This window comes from Microcebus murinus, chromosome 17 (assembly GCF_040939455.1).
Source record: "Microcebus murinus isolate Inina chromosome 17, M.murinus_Inina_mat1.0, whole genome shotgun sequence".
Taxonomy (NCBI): domain Eukaryota; kingdom Metazoa; phylum Chordata; class Mammalia; order Primates; family Cheirogaleidae; genus Microcebus; species Microcebus murinus.
In genome coordinates this window covers 15,808,924-15,830,976 of record NC_134120.1, presented here as the reverse complement: position 1 = coordinate 15,830,976, position 22,053 = coordinate 15,808,924, and the positions used below count along the sequence as shown (strand labels likewise).

At 46.6% G+C, this 22,053-nt stretch overlaps 1 protein-coding gene across 3 annotated transcripts in view; it reads right to left on the bottom strand.

The window, feature by feature from the left end:
• Positions 1-22,053, bottom strand: part of ALPK2 (alpha kinase 2) — a 95,012-nt gene that overhangs the window by 20,822 nt on the left and 52,137 nt on the right. For all 3 annotated transcript variants that reach the window (XM_012745507.3, XM_075993835.1, XM_075993834.1), the window contains exons 4-8: positions 16,614-19,836; positions 11,590-11,737; positions 7,160-7,287; positions 7,024-7,059; positions 1,551-1,825 (exon numbers count right to left, since the gene is read on the bottom strand). In XM_012745507.3, the coding sequence (XP_012600961.2) occupies positions 1,551-1,825; positions 7,024-7,059; positions 7,160-7,287; positions 11,590-11,737; positions 16,614-19,836 (3,810 nt within the window). The remainder of the gene's footprint in view (positions 1-1,550; positions 1,826-7,023; positions 7,060-7,159; positions 7,288-11,589; positions 11,738-16,613; positions 19,837-22,053) is intronic.

The following is a 22,053-nucleotide window of genomic DNA, read 5'->3' as shown; positions in this document are numbered from 1 at the left end:
TATAACACTTCTAGAACCAGCATGGCTGAAATCACCCCCGAGCTTAGGGCACGGGCCCCTCATGGTGATGTCAGGTAACACTCGGAGCCCTTCTGGGTTTCCCTGAGGTCTCTCACCGTGATTCCTTTTCCAGGGTGTAATTGGAGCAGTAAATAATGAGCACCTTGACAAGGTTTCTGGCTTGGGAAAAGCTAAGTAGATTCTGCTTCCTACTCTGTGGGGCCTATTTGGGTGGGATTCTGGATGGGAGATTTTCCAGGACTGGGTCGGCGTAAGGAATACTCGGGGAAAGAAAAAAGAAAGATGGGTATATTCGGAGGAGAAGGGAATGCAATTGGCAAAATTCTATACTTCGGGCATAGCACAAAGTCCCACATGACACTGCCTCACGACCGTGATGCTTAATGCTTGACAGTATCCGAGAGATTCATCTAAGTTTCACCTATTAACATTAAACATAAAAATTTTAGGCCGGGCGCGGTGGCTCACGCCTGTAATCCTAGCTCGCTGGGAGGCCGAGGCGGGCGGATTGCTCGAGGTCAGGAGTTCGAAACCAGCCTGAGCAAGAGCGAGACCCCGTCTCTACTATAAATAGAAAGAAATTAATTGGCCAACTAATATATACAAAAAATTAGCCGGGCATGGTGGCGAATGCCTGTAGTCCCAGCTACTCAGGAGGCTGAGGCAGGAGGATTGCTTGAGCCAGGAGTTTGAGGTTGCTGTGAGCTAGGCTGACGCCACGGCACTCACTCTAGCCTGGGCAACAAAGCGAGACTCTGTCTCAAAAAAAAAAAAAAATTTTAAAAGAGCAGGTAACTGGTGAAAAAACTCGACCCAACTCTCCTGATGACCTCGCCAATGCTGGTGTCCAGAGTGAAATGCATGCATCCAGCGGGGCAGGGGGAGCAGGGAGAGACACTAACGCACCCACCTCTCCCTTAGCGCCTCCGGAGTTCTGTGACTCAGTAGTACAGAGCGGGAAACCTTAGCTGGGGACCTGGGTCGATCTCTCTTCGTTGTTTATAGGTTGACATTAAGCAAACTCAGGAAGGCAGGAAACAAGACAAACGCTGACCCTTCTGAATGTACTCCACCCTGCCTCCCCTCCAGAAACCAAATCAAACCAAAACACCCCAGAAACTCAGTGCTGATTGTATCTGTCCTTGGGGATCCTTGGGGACCCTGGCATCCAGTGTAGCTTAAAACACCCACTAGACATCATCCTACGTCCAGGAACATTCAACCCCCCAGGGTCTCATCGGGCTTCTCAGGAAGAGAAATGATCCCGTCTGGGTGCAGACCAGGCAGCGTCCCCAGGCACCGGCAGAGCCTCAACTCACTGGCACGAGGCCAGGAGACCGCTCCTGGGCACTAAGAAGTGATTTCCCACATTCATCCTTACTCCAGGGGCACCCTGATAACCACAGCCCACAGGAAGGAAAACACCCTTTTGGGGGCACTCCCACCAATTCTGAGTCAGGTTTTCATCTCACGGTCACCACGAGCCACTCTCGCACGGGAAGCGACACCTTCTGGGCGGAGGGGCCCACCTGGGCGGCGAGTTTGTAGTTCCTCTGGACGAGCTCCTCGCTGTTCCTGGTCCCGTAGGCCACGGCGTTGTGCACCTTGAGCACGCAGGCGTGGCCCGGCTTGAAGACCGGCGTGAGCCCCCGCATCACCTTGCTGCGGAAGGCCTTGCGGTGGACGCCTTCGCCGAAGTGCAGCTCCTCGGTGGCGATCTGGCCCCGCAGGCGGCCCCCGAAGTACCTGTCGTTGAGGAAGTCTTCCTTGAAGATGAGCTGGCTGAATTCAATCTCTTCGCATCCTGAAACACAGCGCAGCTCTGGTCGGACGGAATACACCCCCCGGCCCTGCTCCCCGGCCAGCGCCGCGCGGGGGCAGTTCCCACGCGGGGACAGCGACCAGGCCGACCTGCAGAACTGGCCACAGTGAACTCCCGACAGAGGCACAGCTAAAAGAAGACATGGGTGGGGCGGGGAGGAGGAGACGGGTCACCAAATGGGGTTGTAGGAAGACCAGTCTTGAGGCCTCAATGGATCAGACTTTGGAGCAAAACTGAGAGACTAGGGAAGGAATTCTAGAGAGATCTGGAAAATATAAGCAGAGCTATTGCACGGTAACAAAAGGCAAGTTATTAATTAAAAGATGGGTAAAGTGTAGGAGAGGAAGGACCAACGATGTGATCTGTTAGTATTATAGCAACCTTTCTTCCTTTGCTTCCCTAAAGTCTTTTTAGGTAAAGTTTTTGTAACTGCCCCCCAGGAAATTTTAATACCACAGATATGCTATATATCTGTTTGTGTACCATATGTATATCTCTGTGCTTTATACACACAAAGAGTAAGATTTTTTTTTTTTTTTTTTTTTTTTTTTTTGCCTCCCAAGAACCAATTTTGTCCATCTTGGGAGCAATACCGCCTCGATTGAGAATCATGTGATAGACACAAAAAACAAGTAGGCAATAAATAAAACAGAAAAAAAAAGTAAAAGGAATTGTCTTTGAAGAGAAATTGAAGAAAAGCTAGAATTATTTTAGATTTATCAGTAAAAAAAGTAGAATTATTTTCTGAGTTTTCTAGCAGCTGTTTTTAGTTTTTTTGTTCTGAGACAAAGTCTTGCTCTGCCACTCAGGCTAGACTGCCGTGGCGTCATCCTAGCTCACTGCAAACCTCCAACTCCTGGACTCAGGCAATCCTCCTGCCCCAGCCTCCTGAGTAGGGACTACAGGTGTGTGCCACCATGCCCAGCTAACTTTTCTATTTTTAGTAGAGATGGTGTCTTGCTCTTGCTCAGGCTGGTCTCAAACTCTTGAGCTCCAGTCATCCTCCCGCCTCCGCCTCCCAGAGTGCTAGGATTACAGGCACAAGCCACCGTGCCTGGCCTGTTTTTTTCAGAGATGATCAAATCAGACTTTTGATTCACTGAGACAAGAAAATAAGATGGCTTTCAATGAAATAAGATTGTTTAGATTTTTAAAAATGCCTTCCATTCCTTAAAGTTGATGAAAACATCTTCCTGAGTATTTAAAAGAAGAAAGAAATCATGGGTCCTGTGAAAATCCTACTTCACAATTCTACATAGAATGATTAAAGCAATATTTCTTTTTTTCAAAGTGTTTTCAAACCATGTGATTTAAGAGCAGTCCATGAATGACGCTAGCTACTAAAACTATAAGGAAACTGAAACTTTCCTGAAAGGGCAGTGATCAAGGTCTAGGCCTTAGTTATTGCCAGAAAGAAAGAAAGGGAGAAGGTGAGATTTTTTTTCTTTTTGAGATTTTCAAATAGAAAAACTGGGTGAAGAGCTAGAAGTCACGGGAAGAAAGAGGGTGTTGGAAAGATGCTCCAAATGTCACAAAGGCTAGCAGATGACTGCGGGAGCCACCATGTGCCACCCCCACACCTGCCTCTTTGGCTAAAGGATTGCAGAGCTGAAGGCAATTAAGAGGAAGGAGACACAAGAAAGCTCTCTGCCCGCTGATTGCCTAAAATCAGGACATAAATTTATGAAAACAATAGGTATCCCACCCCCTTTTCTACCAAGGAGAACAAAGATTAGCCACTGAAGACAACTGTAGACCTTTTGGGCCTAGAGGTGGTATCAGAGGAATCTATGTGAACAGCCTCACCAACTAGCTTTTGTCTGCCATTTATTTGCCCTCCCACAAGTTGCTGCCCCCAGAGACTCAAAGTCCTTCCCTCTGTCTACACTTCTCTTCTTTGTTGAAGATGCTACATAATCTGGAATTCAAAGCCACTTCTTGGAGAATTACCCATTCCCTGGGTAATATGTCCTCTATGTACATATGCAATATACATGTTAATAAACTTTTGTTTTTCTCTTATTAATCTTCTTTTGTTACAGGGACCTTTTCCAACTAAGAACTTATGGAAGTTGAAGCAAAAATTATTTTTTTCTCCTACAACTCCTACTTAGTAACTTGTTCTGGGTTTCTGGAGAGAATTGGGGTGGTAGTTGCAGAAAAACAGGCAAAGGGAACATTTTCCCAGTTAAATTTTTAGACAATAGTTGTATCATAGATTTTAAGTAATAGGACCAGAAAAAAATTTAATTTATGGATAAAAGTATAGTTTTGTTTTTTTAACAGTTAAATTAAAATTTAGATGAGAAAATAGATAAGAGAATGCTTTTTATATAACCCAAACTTTCTCAGTTCTAGTTACATGATTAACGATTGGCCCCTATACCACTTAAAGAATATAGGAAATGTCTAATGTACATACAGAAAATATGTGACATAGATGCCACATCCTATTTTCCTTCAAAAAATCCCCAAATTTTTAAAATTTAATTATTAAAAGTAAAAAGTTTATACATTTTATGTTTTTTAAAATTGATCAAATTTAATCAACTACAGACAAAAGTTGGCCCAGAAATAGGAAGGAAAATGTTTTTGTGCAGTACTATATGTGGTAGAATGAACAAATCTGTCTATAAATTCCAACACAAATGTTTACTAAACAAAGATAGAGCCATGAAAGAAAAACCAATAAATCTCAGGACTTATTCTTTGTCTCTCTCGAAAGTCCTGTGGGGAAAGAGCTGGCTTTTTAGTTGGAAAGTTCCAAGCTGAAACCTGCCCATCTGGCCTTCCTTTGCAGAGGAAGCAGGTATTCCACCTGCAACTTTGCAGAAATCTGCAAGGGTCTGCTGTCCAAAAATGTGTTCTATAGCAATGCCTAAAATGTGCGAGTCACTAGTTAGAGCTTGGACCTCTTTTAAAGTGAGAGCTGGCAGTAGGAATTGGTCCTTTAGGATAGTTTCCTCTCTGGTAAGAGTGACTCAGGTAACAGGAACCCTGAGCAACCAAGGGGAGGCCCAGGAAAGACAAGAGTGTGGCAGTTCAAATCTCCGGCTGGGAAGGTGAGATTTTTCTGAAGCTTTGCAGACTCACCCACTGCTAGGACTCGCGCTGCGAGCCGCCCATGGTACCCGAGAGGGGCAGTTCCATGAGAAAGAACCAGGAAAGACTTGTTGGAATCCACTAAACAGACTGGTGCAAATGGATGTTGGTAGATCGGAACATCTCGCTAAGGGGCTTTGCTATCCCTGGTTGTGAAATCTGAATCCCAACCACACAGAGAAACCGTGTGTACTCCTATGGTCACTGGTGACAAGGACTGCTCTGAGGCGAAGAAAAACAACCCGTGAACATATTCATAAAATGCAATAATATTATTAAGTCGGGCTGGCTTGTGCTTCATTTGGTCCATGACTCATTTGTAGCTTTCCCGTGAGCTTGACTTGATTCGTGTTTTAATTAGAAAGCAACTTGCAAATGCTATGTGTCCCTCCTATAGAGAGTCAAATGAATAAAGTGTTTAGGGAGAGATTCTTCTGATTAACAAAGTGATTAAAAGTTATTTTAAGCATCTTCATCTGAAGGTACCAGGGTAGGAAGAGGCCAGGTATGTTTTCCCTGGCCTGGCAAGTCAATGAGATTGGAGCTCCCGGTCAGAGTGGGCTCAGAGGAGGGAAGAAGGTGATGTCACCAGATTCAGACCCAGACTCGATGGTTGGAGTCACTAGGCTACAGCAGTGACACCATTTCCACCCTGTGGCCTGTAGCTTCTCCACGCTGGGGTCTCACTCTTGATTGGTGGTAAAACCCTTGATTAATAAGTTCATGCAACCCTAAATTAGTAAAGTCACAGCAAATACCTGAGATGTGAATGCCAATCAATGCTAAGAAGCTGATGAAACAGAGAATCCTGAGAGTCATTTTGTTTCCTGAAGTATAAGAAGGAAAGGGAGGCTTTTTCTTATTTCGACGTTTGGAGAGATGGGAGCAGAGATGCAGAAAGATTTTAAGTACCCTACACACTAAAGGTGGGGATTTAACATTTGCATGGGTTGATAAAGAGTTTGTATTTTAAGTTTAATATTTTGGATAAATATCACCACATTTGCTAGACCATTTACAAGTCGAGATCTCAATTTCTTTTAATGTACAGGATGTCTCGTTTACTTTCATTGCTGTTTTCGCAGAGATGTCAGGTATCGTGTTTTAAAAATCACACGTGGCAAATCTTTAAGATGCTGACTCAATTTAATTGTCCAAGTCTTATCCATAGCCTTCCTAAAAGTGACCAAGGGTCCCACCCTGTGCTAAAAATAGTGGTACCATGGGGTTTAGGCAGGACCACAGTATGGCGTGTGGAGCTGGCATGCTCCGGTTCTAACTGGTTATGGGCATCTCTTCCCAGCAACACAATTTGTGATGTCATGTTGGCACTTTAAAATTGGCCACACTGAGTATTTACGCCACGGAAATTGGAAAACTCTACAAATTGGGGGCGGGTTGTTAAATATTTACACCAGCATACCACCGTGTAGGGGTGGGCATGGGTAGGTGAGTCATTTTCCCTAAGAGGGAATCCATGGAAAGCCTGGATGCCCACCAACTGTGGGCAGCTCAGTTGAGTTGCCACCCAGGGGCAGCCTGAGGGCTCAGGAGCTGCAGCTGTTAGGCTGTCGCTGCCCCAAGCGTCAAAGCACAAAAACCCAGCTTGATTTTCAGCAAGACACAAATGAATGCAGTTGTCATCCAGACACTGGCTCTCTTTGGGAATCTGCTCAGCGAGTCAAATTGAAAAAAAAAAAAAGTTGAGGAAACAAAACCTGCTATAGAAGTGTTAGAGGCTGAACCCCCCCCCCCGCCCACACACACACACACACAGGGGTGAATAATGCAAGTCTGATGCTTAGAAGAAAAAGTCACATCCAAACTCCCCCTCTCCCCACGTCCCCCCAAACCACACCACTACAGTCTGATCTTTTTCATAAATGACACCCTTCTGGGAGTTCACAGCCTCACTAAATTGCAACAGGAAGTATGGCCTTTGCTACCACGTTGAAATGGCTCGTGAATTGTCATCCATTTCTCAGCCATGCCACCGCGCTCTCCTACTTGGCTGGAAGAGCTATTTCATGCTCTATGGTGCGCCCACACCCTCTGCAGCCCAACCCGGACTGGCTCACCTTTGGTATCCTGGTGACTTGAAAGCTGTTTGAGAACTAGGAGAAGAAAGACAAGAGAGTGGCTTCAGTGGGGATACCCGTTCTGAACTGGTCGGGGCTAGCGGTCTCCATTGGAAATCGAAAAACTGCAGTCTACCTTCAGCCGTGAGGTTGAACTCAGCGGTCACGTTCCCATAACTGTTCTTGATGCAGCAATAATAGAGGCCCTGGTCCTTCTGACTGGCTTGAATGATGGCAAAGGAAACGGTGGAATTGTCCCCTGCACTGTAAGGGGGACATTAACATGGACACGCATCAGCATTCTGAAGTTGCATTTTCCTCTAACACCTCCCTGCACTCATGTTTTCAGCTGCTTAAATAATTTATTCATCCATAGGGGAGGGTCATCCCCTTTTAACTAACACCCTCACTTCAATAAGCCGCATGAATACGCAGAAACGTTCGGGAGGTTTAACTGCCATTAGTAGAGCAAAGAATTGGAATCGTGAATTCTGGGAGCTGTTGTTAACGTTTCTGCTCAGAATTTCCCCCAGTTATATTACAAAACCGGGTATCCTGTGCTTGAAGGAAGTCTTGCAACTCCTAACCTAAACCTAAATGCAGATACAAGGAAGGATGAGAGAAAGAGGTTCTTTATTTTATACCAGGCGTTCTCAAACTAAGGCCCCCGCTGAGGACATTTATCCGGCCCGCCAGGTGTTTTTGCTGCCGCTGCCTGTCCTGCTTAGCAGCTGACTCGTCCCGGGCCCACAGTGCGCATGTGTGGAATGTGCCCCGCACTCTCCAACGGCCCTCCAAAGGTCTGAGGGACAGTGAACTGGCCCCCTGTTTAAAAAGTTTGAGGACCCTTGCTTTATACTGTATAAAGATTCATGACTGAGGGCTCTTTTAAATAGCAAACTGTACTCCCCTCATGAAAATCATCCATCCATCCATTCACCCACCCAGTAGTATTAGGTTCCAGTCACTGTGCTATGAAAACAAAAACTGGTGGCAGTGGTGATTGTGATGGTGCTAATGGCTAATGTGTGCTGAGCACTTGGTATGTACCAGGCATTGTGCTAAGTCACTTACAGGTCTATTTCATGTTGTCCTCAGAACAACCTAACGAGAGAAGTACGGTTACTGTTCCCAGTTTACAGATGAGGAAACTGAGGCATAGAGAGATTTTGAACAAATGATCTTGACTTCCTTAAGCTGCCTTACCAAGTAAAATGATGGTTCCTGCCCTCAAATCTGGGATAGTTTGAATTACGGTTAAAGCCACAACCTTTATTCCAAAGTCTCAAACAAAAAACTTACTTTGCAGCAAAAAATGACATTCAATTATTGTTCTAATTTAGTTCTTTATAATGAATTTTGTTTAAACATTCACCAAGATTTTGTGTGCATGCACAGTGTACAATTTGGTTTTGGTTTATTTCATATTTTAACAAAAATTCACTTATCTTGAATTTGTCTCAGTTGCACATTCAAAAAAAATGTGCATTATTGGTTGGTTTTTCAATAGATGTTGAGTCTCCAATTTACATGTGTTCTCTCCCGGAATGTACCAGTGGCTTAAAACAAGGCTCACTAAATCATAACACTTCCTCTGTCGGTGGAGCCTCTGAACATACCTGGATGTGTGGTTAAACTGGACGTGAACAAGTCCAGTTACAAGGGAAAGATTTCTTGGCAGGGCGGCAAAACCCTGAGAGAGTCACAGACGGGCTGGTGGCACCTCTTTCTCCACGGCTCCACCGATCAGCACAGCCTATTGTTGAGAGGAGCAGTCAAGACCCCCCTGAAAGGCTGGGGGTTCAACTAGAAGAATTGTCTCCTGAATCTCTCCCTTCCTGCTTAGAAAGTCCCCACGGCTTGGCCCAGAACCAACCATGGAGACCTTTCTCTGCCTGGGCTCATCATGGCCCCCCAGGCTTTCTTCTGGAAGAAATGATGTAGGGGACGGAAAGGCCTGGATTCCCGCCCCGAGGCTGACCTCAGGAGCGTTACTTACTCTCACCCTCAGCATCCTCATCTGTGAGATCAGAAAGAGCAAGACCACCTCAGAGAAGCGTCGTGAGGAGTAACTGACACCAGCAGGTGACACTTTAACAAAAAGCCAACGCTGCCAAGAACGAAATTGGTTGCAAGGAGACAGTGCCTAACATGGGGACTTCTTGGAGGGGCCGCATCACCCATCACTAGCCCTAAGGAGCTGGGGGAAGCAGCACCCACTGCACACCATCCCATCCGGGCTGGGAAGTCCCTGGGTTGTCCTTCCTATGGCCACCCAGTGAGGTCCTACCGTCCACGCAGCCAGCTCCTCGTTCACTTGCTGCCCAGCAGGGATGACATGACCTGTGCTCTGAGGCCTTGCTCAGCTGTCAGCAGAGTCACTCCCTCTGCCCTTTCAAAAGCCTGGGGAACTCGGAAGCACCTCTGTCCCCAGAGTGCAGAGTGGGTTCCTGGTCACCAAGCAGGTGTTGCTGGCCAGGACAGCACTGGAGGGCGCCATCTTGCAGCACAAATAAACGAGTTATGGAGCTGTCGATTTCTCCTTCTGGGTTTCCTCGGAGTATGCTAATCTTGCCCTCGTCACAAGAAAGGCTCTGACACCTCATTTCCAAACTTTAGCCTGTTTAGGAAAGTACTCAAAACTTGGGAACAGAGGCAAGAGGATGATTGTATGTCACTGTTCAACAAGCTCACTCAAGGATTACCTAGTTTCAGGGGAGTGGGTTACTATTTCTCAATTAAATAGAGCCCACTCAGACACTTTTAAGTTACATGTTAACTTGTAGGTTTCTGTGCAGTAGGAAGGATAACCCCCAAGGTTTATAAACTGTGGAACATTAACCAGTTTTCTATCTAGGTGAAAAATCTGTTTCCGCATTCCTTTGCCTGGTTGGCTGTATAAACCCTGGCTCTGCAAATGTGCCTTTGAGGAGTCTCATCACATTACCAGTCCCCTCATTACTTAATAAGCTCAAGAAGACCTTTGCTGTATGTTCGCATTATATCTGAGAGATTTCAGCTCTTTGAAAATTATACCATGACAAGGCAGTGAGGCAGCTCCTAGACCGACAGGGCAAAGGAAGCACTCACCTGGAGGGGTTAGAGAAATTCGCTCACATTTGGAAACCCACCTGAAATAATGCAAATGAGCTCTCAAAACACAAAGGAGTTAGAACTGGAAAAAACAAATGGGTTCAACGAAGCAGCCAGGCACTGTCGCCAAGATGAAATGAAGCAAACATCACTAAGACTTTAAAGACCGTAGGCACACATCGTTAGTAAGTAGAATGCTTACTAATGACATATACTCCCTAGATAAGGTTTAGGCTTTTGTAAATACACATCTTTTGTGAATACACACCTGCAAGATGCAAGCGCCCATGCCGAGCTTACAATGAGGCTGATTAATTGAAAAATGGCTGAAAATGCTGGCTAATTGTTCTTGGCTGACAACTTCAGAAAATCATTTAAAATGAATAACTACTTTCTTTATGTAAAGCTCTAGGGAACTCCCTTCATTTAAAAATCAAGCCATTTCTTTTCCATTATAGGTCTTCTTAAGCCACACCTAAGACAGGCAGGGTAACGGTGACATTTTAGGCAAAGTGGTTATTATACCAGTCACGATCCACTCATTGCCTGGAGTGATGTTAATGGAAATGAGACTGCAGCTCAAGTATTGCATAGTTGATTTGGGAAATAATTTCTGGACATATGTTCCAAGCAGACACATTTGGTTTAATTAACCAGAAAACTCAGATTTTCTCACTTTTTCAGTCTACTTGTGACAAAATTAAGGGAATAGAACACCTGCTATGACTCAGGGAACGGAACTAGGATCTCTTCCGTGAGAAAGCAGCTTTTGAGGCTGAGATAAGATGGTTTCTATCAAACCAGGTGATTTGTTTCTAGATTGTGTCAGATGAAACTTGACAGCCACTAAGGTACTTGGGAAGCCCATTAATGGTTCATCCCACACAGGGTATTCTTGGCAATGCTTCTCACTTTCCTCTGTCTCCTCCTCATTCTCCTCTCCTTTAATACCCTAGGGACCCAGAAATAAACTGGTTTCCCCACCTTTGAGATGGATGCCTGTCACCCTCGATAGCTGTTACTTTTCTGTAACCTCCCGAATTGTTTTTTCCTTCCGATTCACCTTCTTAGCTTTGTTTGACCTTTGTCAGATTAATAGGAATTTATGAAATAGACAACAGACACAAGCAAAATCCACAGACGTACATCAGAAAACTCTTTCATCTTAGGACCACAGAACTCAGACTAGATTATTATTTGGTGTGTCCCCCTGACTTTAAAAACGTAATGCAAGGTTCTATGACTTCCTAAGACCACAGAGCTCAGTGGTGGCAGAGGCAGGGCAAGAATCCCTCATCCTTTTCCCTGTCCAGACACCGATCTTCCATTACTTACTCTTCTTGGATACTGTGGGTGTGCAAGCTCTGCTTCAATTTTCCTTTTCACTGCCTGTCATTTATTATTTTCTTTTGCAACTATGCTGTGAAATAAATAAGCGACATCTGTGAAAAGTAACCAGGGGCAGAATCACACCTTCTCTGCACTTGTGCTATTGACTTTGAATCTTTTGTCCACAAGATAGTAGAATCTTCGTGAATTTCTGCAAACTGGCAGCTTAATTTTATATTTCCGGAGTGGTCAGGAAACATCTCGGCTTGGATCTTTTGCAGTAATACTGGAGCTAGAAACAAGAGATTTGAAGGTCAGTGTAGGCAAAAGGCTTTCCTATTTCATCTCATTTAATTTGCACAACAATCCTGAGAGACAGGAATAATAGTTATTATTCCCAAGGTGTGGATGAGAAAATTGAGTGTCTAAGGGGAGATGTGGCTTGCCTAAACAGTAGGAAAAGTAACAAATAATTCTAATAGAAAACTTCCACTTCTGAAACTGGAGATGAACCAATATGAAAAAAAAATAAGAAAATAAATTAAAAATAAAAAAAATATAAAAATATAAACTTCCACTTCTACTACTTAAAATTCCTTGGGTGAGGTCTGTGATGCTTAAAATGAGATAGAGCATGAGAGATTTTTTTAAAAGGGGAGTGAGGGGTGGGAGGATGGTAGCTATCTAGTCTGTAGGACGTCTGCCAAATAAAGATGACTTTAAATGATTACCAGATGATCGAGGTCAAAATTAGAGCTGAGGATTGGGGAGTAGAGTAAAACCTGGGTTACCCAGGGAACTATGACTAAGCCCCCAAAATGCAAAAGACCACTCAAAAATAAATTATTTGCTGAATAATATTAATCCATCTTTCCTCATTGATCCCAGTTCTCTTTGAAGAAAGTATCTTGGTGGATTTATGTCTGATATCAATCTCATTAGCAAAACATAATGAAATATTAATAGAAGCAATAAGGAAACTATTCCCACCTGAGACCTTTGACAATCACCTCTTTCTTATATCAGCAATGAGAACTCGGCCTGCTGGGCAAGTGTGTAATTAGTCAGGGCAGCCACAGGGTGGCAGCATAGACATTAGAACAAGACGGAAATGGAGGACCCCAGCAGGCGATCATGATCCTTGGACAGACAGTGAGATTCCTGGAAGCGTGGTACGAGTCTGTTACAAATTAAGTACCTTAACTCCATAGCTTTGGTAACACAGAAGAGTGTACGATTACAAAACTAGATAATCCACAGCCAAGCCAGAGGCATCAATCCTGAGGCTTTGTTAGCTCCAGTTGCACCATAGTGAAATAGCCCCTGTGTTAAATGAGAGAGAAAAAATACACCAAGCGCTTTTGGATGGCAAACCCTGCCTGGGCTCACTGAACCCACTGGGCCGAGGCTGTGTCTTGACCCAGGTCTGGACAACACCCTCTCCTCATTTGGGCCATTTCCTCGAGGGCCCTTCCAACACCATGTGGTGGCAGTCTTTCTTGGTGATTTGGAGACACCTAAATGCTCCCAGCACTGCCACCGCCTGCCGATAAGTATCGGACACAGGGAAATTGGGGGCGGCGGGAAGGGCGTGCAAAGGGCCGCAGAGCTGAACGCTGGTCTGCAGGAGACACGGAGTGGCTCAGACAAGGGGCCTTGGGGCTTTGGGAAGGACCCCGTGTGTGTGAGACAGAGGCGGAAGTGCAGCCCATGAGCTCAGAGAAGACCTGGCGCGTGGCTAGGTTTCTCCTCTGTGTGCGTCCCGGCCAGGTGTTGAGGGCAAATGACAGCGAAGTCCCCTGGTGAACATAACGCTTCAGTTGTGCTAAGCTTTGAATGTCAAAGAAAGGTTACTCAGTGTTTCTCTCTTCCAGAATTTTCCAAGTCACCCCCTTACACACACACACATACTCCTAACTCCTGTCCCACCAGGTCCCTGGAAGGAGGACATTAAATCTGTGCTCCTTTGGGGGTAGCAGGGGGGCAGATACCGTCAAGGTGTCACCCAGGGTCTGCAGTGTACTAGCCAGAGGCAGTGACGAGGACTCAGGGTCCTGCGAAAGCCACCACCACAGGAAGGAATGAGGACTTCCTAGTCTGGTGTCTTGGTGGCAACTTTAAAAAAAAAAAACAATAAAACAATAAAATTGCTGTGGCTTACACTGGAAAAACGAAACCAAAACCTCTGAGTGGGCTGGGCGCTGTGGCTCACGCCTGTAATCCTAGCTCTTGGGAGGCCGAGGCGGGCGGATTGCTCAAGGTCAGGAGTTCAAAACCAGCCTGAGCAAGAGCGAGACCCCGTCTCTACTATAAACAGAAAGAAATTAATTGGCCAACTGATATATATATATAAAAAAATTAGCCGGGCATGGTGGCGCATGCCTGTGGTCCCGGCTACTCGGGAGGCTGAGGCAGAAGGATCACTCGAGCCCAGGAGTTTGAGGTTGCTGTGAGCTAGGCTGACGCCACGGCACTCACTCTAGCCTGGACAACAAAGTGAGACTCTGTCTCAAAAAAAAAAACAAAAAACAAACATAATAACAAAACCTCTGAGTGCTTGCTGTTGGGGTAGATTCTTAAAGGAATTGGCCTGTAGATAGAAATCCATAATGGACAATTAGAAAGTGATATGTTAAAAGGAAAAAACAGACCATTGTCAAGGGCGAGCCCTCTGAACGCTGCCATCCGAAAAAGGTAAATGCTGGGAAAGAATCATTTTCCTGTCACTTGTCATCACCTGGCACATAGGGGTTAGTGCACACCGCAGATTCTTATTAAATAAATTAGCGCACTAATTATCACAAGTAATTGGGGTCACCATGAAAGATGGCATGTCCTTAATAAATGAATAAATACATTGGTCAAGCAGTTATTTCCCAAGTCAGGTCAGGTGCTCTTTTGGTGGAATGACCTAGTGCTGGTTTGTAGTCAGGACGGAGGGTGGTGATCCTAGCACACTGGGCACCAGTGTTGCAGACACCTGCTTCTCTAGTGCTCCCTGCAGAGGAAATCCCCCACAAGAGGGGACAGGCTGGCCCCCCGTGGCCACTCCTCTGAAGCTGCAGAAGGACTATAGGTGGGGACATACCCAGGTGCACGCAAAACCGCCCTGGTCTCCCACTTAGCTGCTCACTCAAGAGTAATTCAACTCGAGGGGGGAGGGGGTCGTGGGCAATATATATAACCTTAACACTTGTACCCCCATACTACGCTAAAATAAAAATTAAATAAATTTTTAAAAAATTTTTTTAAAAAAGAGTAATTCAGGCGCGTGTCCCCTCCCTGCTCACTCCCGCACAGGTGAGACCCTGAGTTCTTCAGAGAGCAGAGGCTCTGCATACAAGTAGCACTTTTTCTTCTAATACTAATGTCAACTCAGATCATTGTGTCTGAATTAAGTTCTTAATTTATTTCATGAACATAATACTTGGCATGAAAATGGCCTCATTTGTTATTTAATAATAATAATTTTTTTTTAAAAGTAGCTAATGACCATGAGGGCTTGTGCTGGGCCAAGCGCCATTCAAATTGCTATGCATTTTTACACCTGAGATGAGTGCTATGATCAGTACCCCCATTTTACAGGTGAGGAAACTGAGGCACCCAGAGGCTAAAGCATTTGTACAAGGCGACCCAGATACTGGCAGAGGCCAGACTTAAACCCAAGCAATATGGTTCTTAATCCATACTCCAAACCACTCTGTCACAGCCACCTGCAAAACTCCCCAACTCTGAATCTTTGCCTCTGAACGGTCTCCATGTCTCTGAGTGGCATTGGTAACAGTCATTCCCTGGTCTGGCCTGGAAAAGTCTTTGGTTGTCTCTACCCTGTGGCCTTGGGCAGGGCACTCTCAGGATGTGGCCAGCTGCCCTTGTAGGGACTCTCTCCCTGGCACCAGCCCCTCCCAGAATGTTGCATGCTCTGCCTCCTTCAGTGCTCTGAGGCAGCTGTACCATGCGGAAATCAGAGACTCTTCCTCAGAAGTGGCTCTCTAGATAACACTCTGTCCCACAGGTAGCTTGCATCACCGTGAGCAAGAAATCCACACACAGCGTTTGGATTGTCTGTCCTTCCGTGCAAGGGGAATCCCCACACACCAGGTGGGAGGTGCCCCCCCCCATGGCAACCTATTCAGCCTCTGGGCTGAAACCACTTTTGAGATTTTTTTAAAACGTTGCTTCATTCTCTTTAAATATGTTTAAAAACATATATCCTGATAACTGGGCCGGATACTCCAAAGTCCCCAGAAGGCAGTATTTTCTTTAATCCTCTCTGCAACAGGGGCCAAGAGCTGTTTCCATGTGTTAGGAATAACAAACACCAGCCTCAAAGTCCAGGACTGAGCTTAAGGGAGGAGAAAATTCAAACAGGGCGGCAGCCTTCTGCTCCAGCCCACGCAGGCCACTGTCACTTGCTGTGACATTCTCTCTCCCGCCTTCTACTCGGGTCCATGGGATGGGAGAGAAGAGCTCTGAGTTAAAAGAGGCTCAAATTGGGGCTGTGGAATGGAATTTGGGGCTGAGATGGTGATTCCCTACGCAACGCAGAAAGAACTACAGGGCTTTTGAGGTTCGGGTGACCTGAAACCTGGGACAGTGGAGTCCCATAAATGGGAAGAGTGAGTGGTAAAGAAATTTGATACTCAAATTTGGAAGGAGAGTCCAAGGTTCAAGGAAGCCATTTTTAATGAAAAATCAAGGATTAAAGGAGAGAATCCCAAACTGAAATGAAATATTTATTTCCATCAATCCCACTTAGTGGGTGGCCCACTTAATTATACTAATTAGCTACACTGATGAATGCTTCTGTTTATCCTTTTTTTAATAGATTTTTTTTTTCTAAAAAGGGTAATTAAATAGAAAGGCACCTCAATTGCACACCCTCAGCCAAACATACCTGCAGGTGGTCTTGTCAGTGGTTTTCAAGTGTCATTCCCCTGCTGGGCTACCAGGGAACTTGTTGGAAATGCAAATTATTGTGCCACACGCATTGAATCAGACACCCGGAGGGGCAGCAATCTGTGTGCTAGCAGGCTCTCCTGCAGGTGCTCAAGCCACTTGGGCACCACCTAAGCCCACCTGGGGACATGCACCTTCATTACAAAGGACTCTTGCACCTGGTCTGCAAACCCCAACTTTAACCAAGACAGAAAGCACCAGAGCCTCACCTTTTCCTTCTGTCTTGCAAGATGGCTTTCTGGGGTCTTTTTTCTCATCTGTGTGTGATAAGGACCTCTCAAGGTTAGGCACCTTTTTAAGAAAGCTGGAGTTCGTTCGCACATTTTCCTTTTCTTCCAGTCTCAGCCTCAGGGCTGCCACCTTGGACAGAACTTTCTTCTTTATTCCCTCAGCTAGATGTCCGCTTCCTGAGGTCTCTTGCTTCTTCTTGACCTCCTCTGACCCGGCCACTGCCGGGAGGGCCCCTGGGACCCTGCCGGCTTGGGCTGCTCTTGACTTTCTCACACAGCCCAGGGCGCCCTTGGGGCGTGGGTCCTGCAGGAACTTTGGGACCTTCTCTGACTCACGGTCTCCTGAAATGGAGGCCCAAGTCGTCGCTGGGGAGTCTGATGAGCTCGGGGGCTTGGTTTCCCCAATTTGATGCCCCTCCAGTTTAGGCTCCTCAATTCTGTGGCTCATTGGGCAGTTGGCCACGTCTCCTTGAGAAGATGAAGTACAAGGCGGCCTCGTAGGATCTCTAGAGGAGGGAAAACAATTCCCACGCTCATTCTCAGTGGAGTCAGAAAATACACATGCTTGGTGTCTGGGCTCATCTAAGTCGTGTTTAGGGACCGCATGGACTTGGCCTGTGGAGTTGTGAGAGTTAACCCCGACAGATGCAGCAGTCATCGTGGCAACACAACTAGAAAGAGCTGCAGTGGGGGGAATACATTCTGCTTTGTCCTTTTTACTTTGTTCAGCCTCCCCCAAGCTCCTGTCACTGCCTTCTTGGACGTGGCTCACGCTGCAGCCACTTGGAATTCTTTCCCCTTCCTCGTCAGGACGCGGGACATGCCAGTCGGCAGAGGGGATTTCCACACTCCAGCCCAAGTTCCCGTCATTGGATTTGCTCCCCTCTCTGACGCCCCCCAGCGTGGCTTCAGAAGGCTCTGGCTCTTGAGCCCCCGTGCCCTCCGCCACACCGTCTTCATCAATGGGGTCCACAGAGGACTCCAGGATTTTAGAGCAGCTCAGCAGCTGTCTTAAGAAGGCAGGGTGAGCCACCTTGACTCGGTTTCGCTCCTGGTCTTGACTCTCCTTATGAGCATGTTTGTTCCCTCCAGTTTCAAAAGCTTCCAGTGGTGAATCTGCAACACAGACACACAATTCCTTTTCATCCACAGGGTCCACAGACGACTCCAGGAGTCCGGGTTGGCTGAAATCTGGGAAAGAAAGGCTGCTCCCATGTGCTCTGGTGGCTGGATCTTTACCTTGATGGGTCTGTGTGTCACCGGCAGGGGCTGAGTCAGCACCCGGAGGACTGGGAGCCGATGCCACCGTCTCAGAGGGGTCCGGCTCGGGCACAGCAGCATCTGCGTCTAGAATGTCAGATGCAGCCCAGGCCTTGTCGGGAATTAGGGGACCAGCTTCTGACTCCTTGCACTCAGAATTTGGCAGTGGTTTGGGTGACCAGAGTTCTGAAACAGAAGCTTCTAGAGCTACAATCTTCAGCATGCTGCCTGCTTCCCCATTCCCTGGTCTGGGCTCTTTAGACTCCTCCCTCAGGATGTCAGGGGGAGGTGGAACCTCACTCAGAGCCTGACTGTCTTCTTCCACAGTTACGCCGGCCACCACAGGGACACGTGTCCCCGGGCCTGAGTTCTGCCCTCTTCCTTCCCTGGAGCCTGCCAGTGAGTGGTCCAGGGGCATTGAGTTGATTTCCTCTTGTGCGGCAGGCGTCGTGGGCCAGCTTTCTCGGGTCTCATCCGCAGAAAGCGAAGCCTGGCGGGGCAGGCTCTCCTGCGGGGTCCTGCTCTCTGTTTCGCTTCCTCCTTCCTGGAAATTATCCTCAAAGCACCCACTGTCTGCTCGGCCCACGGTCTGGCTCTTCCCTCCAGACGGGAGGTCTGGGGGGAGTGGGGAATAGCTGCAGAAACCCTCTCCCCCTGGGAGCGGGGGGACATGGCCGCAGACCCCTGGAACCCCGGGCGCCCTGCAAAGTAGCTCCTCTGTAGCTTTGGTTGTGGAACCACTTAAAATAGGCCCCCACTGTACATTGGAAGGAAATTGGGAAATGTGTTCATCTGGCGCCTGAGGTGAGCTGTCCTCGGCGCCATCCACATGCCGGTTCTCTGCAATTGAAACAGCGAGGTATTTGGCTGGGGGGACTTTGGGGGCAATGGCGACAGTCGCTGTGCCCTCAGTTTCCTCGGTCACCTGGAGACACTCAGTGGTCAATGTCACTGGTGTCTCTTGAGGGAACTTCACCATGGGACTATGACTGGCTGGCACGTCTGTGGTGCCTGTGGCAATGGCACTGGGGCCCCCGTCACCTCCCTCCTTACATGGCACAGAAGAGCTGTTCTCAGAAGGAAGGAGCTGTGTCTGCTCGAGCCCCCCCGAGTCGCCGGGGCCCGGCCTCTCCTGCCCAGCCCGACCCACGGGGGCCACCGTGGAGCAGGGACTCTCCACCTCGTCGGCACCTTCGTCTTCACTGGCCGTGCGTGAAATGTTCCAGGTGAAAGTGCTGACAAAAAGAGGGGACGCAGCCGAGTTTCCGTCCCCGCCGCCTTCACGTGTAGGCCGTGGCGTCTCAGAACCTTGTGTTTGAAGAACTTCCAACGTCTTGGCGTCAGGAGAACGTAAATCAGATGCTTCGCTGTGACCCTCTGCCAGCTCAAAGCCCATGGAGCAAATTTCTTGAGGTAAATATTTATCAGCTGGCGCCCCACCAGGGGAATCCGTGGTGTCACATGTTCCTTGGCCACCGGCTTCGAAACACTCCAACACGCAGGCTGCTTCTCTGCCCCTTGGCCCAGCACACACATTTTCCAGGGTGACGGTGGCATCTGTGGGTTCAGGGGCAGCAACAGAGAGAGCCTCGGGCTCCCTGGGGTCCACGCTGGCATCCTCGGGGAGAGCCCCTGAGATTGCACCTGGGGACCTAGTTTCGTCATTGGCTCCTGAGATGCTAAGCTCATGTCTTAGGTCTTCCCAGAAATCTCCATGTGTGTTGCCGTCTCTGTCTTGTTTTTCTTGATCCTGTGGGCCTTGCATACAGCCTTCATCCTCCAGGTTCTGTGCCAAGGATGCATTTTCCTCGTGGATCCCTCCTGAGTCGGGGAAGGAATTTGTCGTGGTCCCAGTGAACGGAGACTCCTCCGCAGCAGGCTCTGAGAGAGCTGGCGTCTGGTGGAGAGAGATTCTCTCCCTGACCGTTTCCTGAATTTGCACCTAGGAAGATGAAAAGTGGTATTAATAGAATTGTTCCTAGGAGAGCCCACAATAGGACACAACTGCAAGCCCAAGAGTGTTAATCCTTGAAGACTGTAATAATGGGGGGAAAAAGAGTAGCTGGAATGATTGAAATCTAAACATTAATCCCCAGACTCTCTCTAGCTAATCCTGGAAAACTGCAAACGGAAACAATTCTATGTTCCAGGAGACCCTTGGTCAAATTCAGTATCGTAAGCAAAAATCCTCCTGATGATTTTTTCTCCTCTCTCTCTCAGGACAAAAGATGGAAATAAGTGGAATGTTACCTATTTTGACCAAGTAAGTCACAACAAAAGCTGTGTGCATCATTCCAAAAAATGATTGATTGTGTGATGTTACGATCACACAATCATAACAAATGAAATTTACAGTACTTAAAAAGTAGTGATGAGCAATCTTTGCCCCCAAAATATGAAAGCTTGCTGGTTAGTAATTGCTATGGTTTGTATGTTTGTCTCTCTGTGCTCATGTTGAAATTTGATCCCCAGTGTTGGAGAAGGGGCCTAATGGGAGGTGTTTGGGTCACAAGGATGGATCCCTCATTAATAGATTAATGCTGTCCCTCAGGGGAGAATAAATTCTCACTCTATCAATTCTCATGAGAGCTGGCAGTTAAAAAAAGCTTGGCTCCAGCTCCCCTTGCTTTCTCTCTCACCATGTGATCTCTGCACATCTCTTCCCTTCACCTTCCACCACCAGTGAAAGCAGCTTGAGGCCCTCACCAGGTACAGATGCCCAGCCTTGAACTTTCCAGCCCCCAGAATCGTGAGTCAAATGAACCTATTTCCTTGATAAGATACCCAGTCTCAGGTATTCTGTAATAGCTACACTAAACAAAGCCAATAATGTTACTAAAGAACAGAGAGACCTGTCCTTTGAAACCACCTCTAATGGAGTAATGGGGTTATGATTGGCTATCTTCACCGCCAATCATTTCTGCCCCAGAAAGGCTTTAAAAATCACAGAATGCCTCCTAGACTTGAAAGCAAATGCCCTGTGGCAGGCAAACCACCTCCACTAGAAGTGAGGGATTCAGGACTGCACAGGTTTTTGAGAACACAGGAGAGAGAAAGGGAAACAGGAAGGAAGGAGAGGGGAAAAAGGAATCTCACATTCTGAGGATGGAACCTATTACAGCACTATCTGCTGTATGGTACTGGATATTGTTCAAGGGAGCAGCAGCTCTGACTAAATTCTTATCTCATAGAACTTTTAGCTCATCCACTATTTCAAAACAAAACAAAATCACGTCTAGCCAAGGAGCAGGGAATTGCTGCTAACTTTTGGTAAGCAATTCGATCTTTGCCCCCAGGACTCCTGCCCTGGAGCAGCCCCATTCTAATGTGCAGGGAACTGATGGTCGGTCTTAGAGAAGGCAGCAGAGGGAGTCTCTCCTGTAGTGTATTTGTTGAAAGAAGGAATAAATGAATGAACCATGTACTAGTTGAGACAATTCCACCCAGCTTCACCTACTAAACCTCTGCATTTGAAAGGGTTTGGACTTTCATCTGCTTCTGACTTTGGGACAACCCTATTTGAAAGGAGACTTTTAACCCTAAGCACTACCAGTTTGCATCCTGATGTTTCTAAAAAGAAAAATCTATTTATTCTCTTTCTATATCCATTTTTCTTCCTTATTATATTAGAAAGGAAAAGGGAAGACAAAAGACAATTTCTTGGAAATAAGAAACAGGGATTTTTTAAGTGTCAGAGTTTGAGGTGCATACAGATTCTTCTCTGTACCTCAAGTTCTATAACACACATAGAGGGTGTTCTTTTCATCTGCTATTTTGGTTCAGATTTTTTATAATATGCAAGAGCACAAACCTGAATTATTAAGCACAGAAAGCGTGTGAGGACTGCTCAACCCAAAACACCACCACCTGTCTCAGGCCTTTCTATCCTTCCAGATTTCCGCTTCCTATGTCAGTCCTTTATTTTAAGGTCTTGCTATTGTCACAGCATCCTCAGTGCCAATAGACCTATGGAGGAGCTGCGTTGTGTAGAATTATCTCCCAGGCACTGGGCAATGTTGTCCAAAGGACTTCAGTTAAAAGGCTGCTATGATACTTACTGGGATGGCATTTTTATTTTTATCAACCATTATTGATTACTACCATATCAGTAGAGTAATAGGCTGATACCTGCAAGACACTAATATCTGGAGAAAAATGA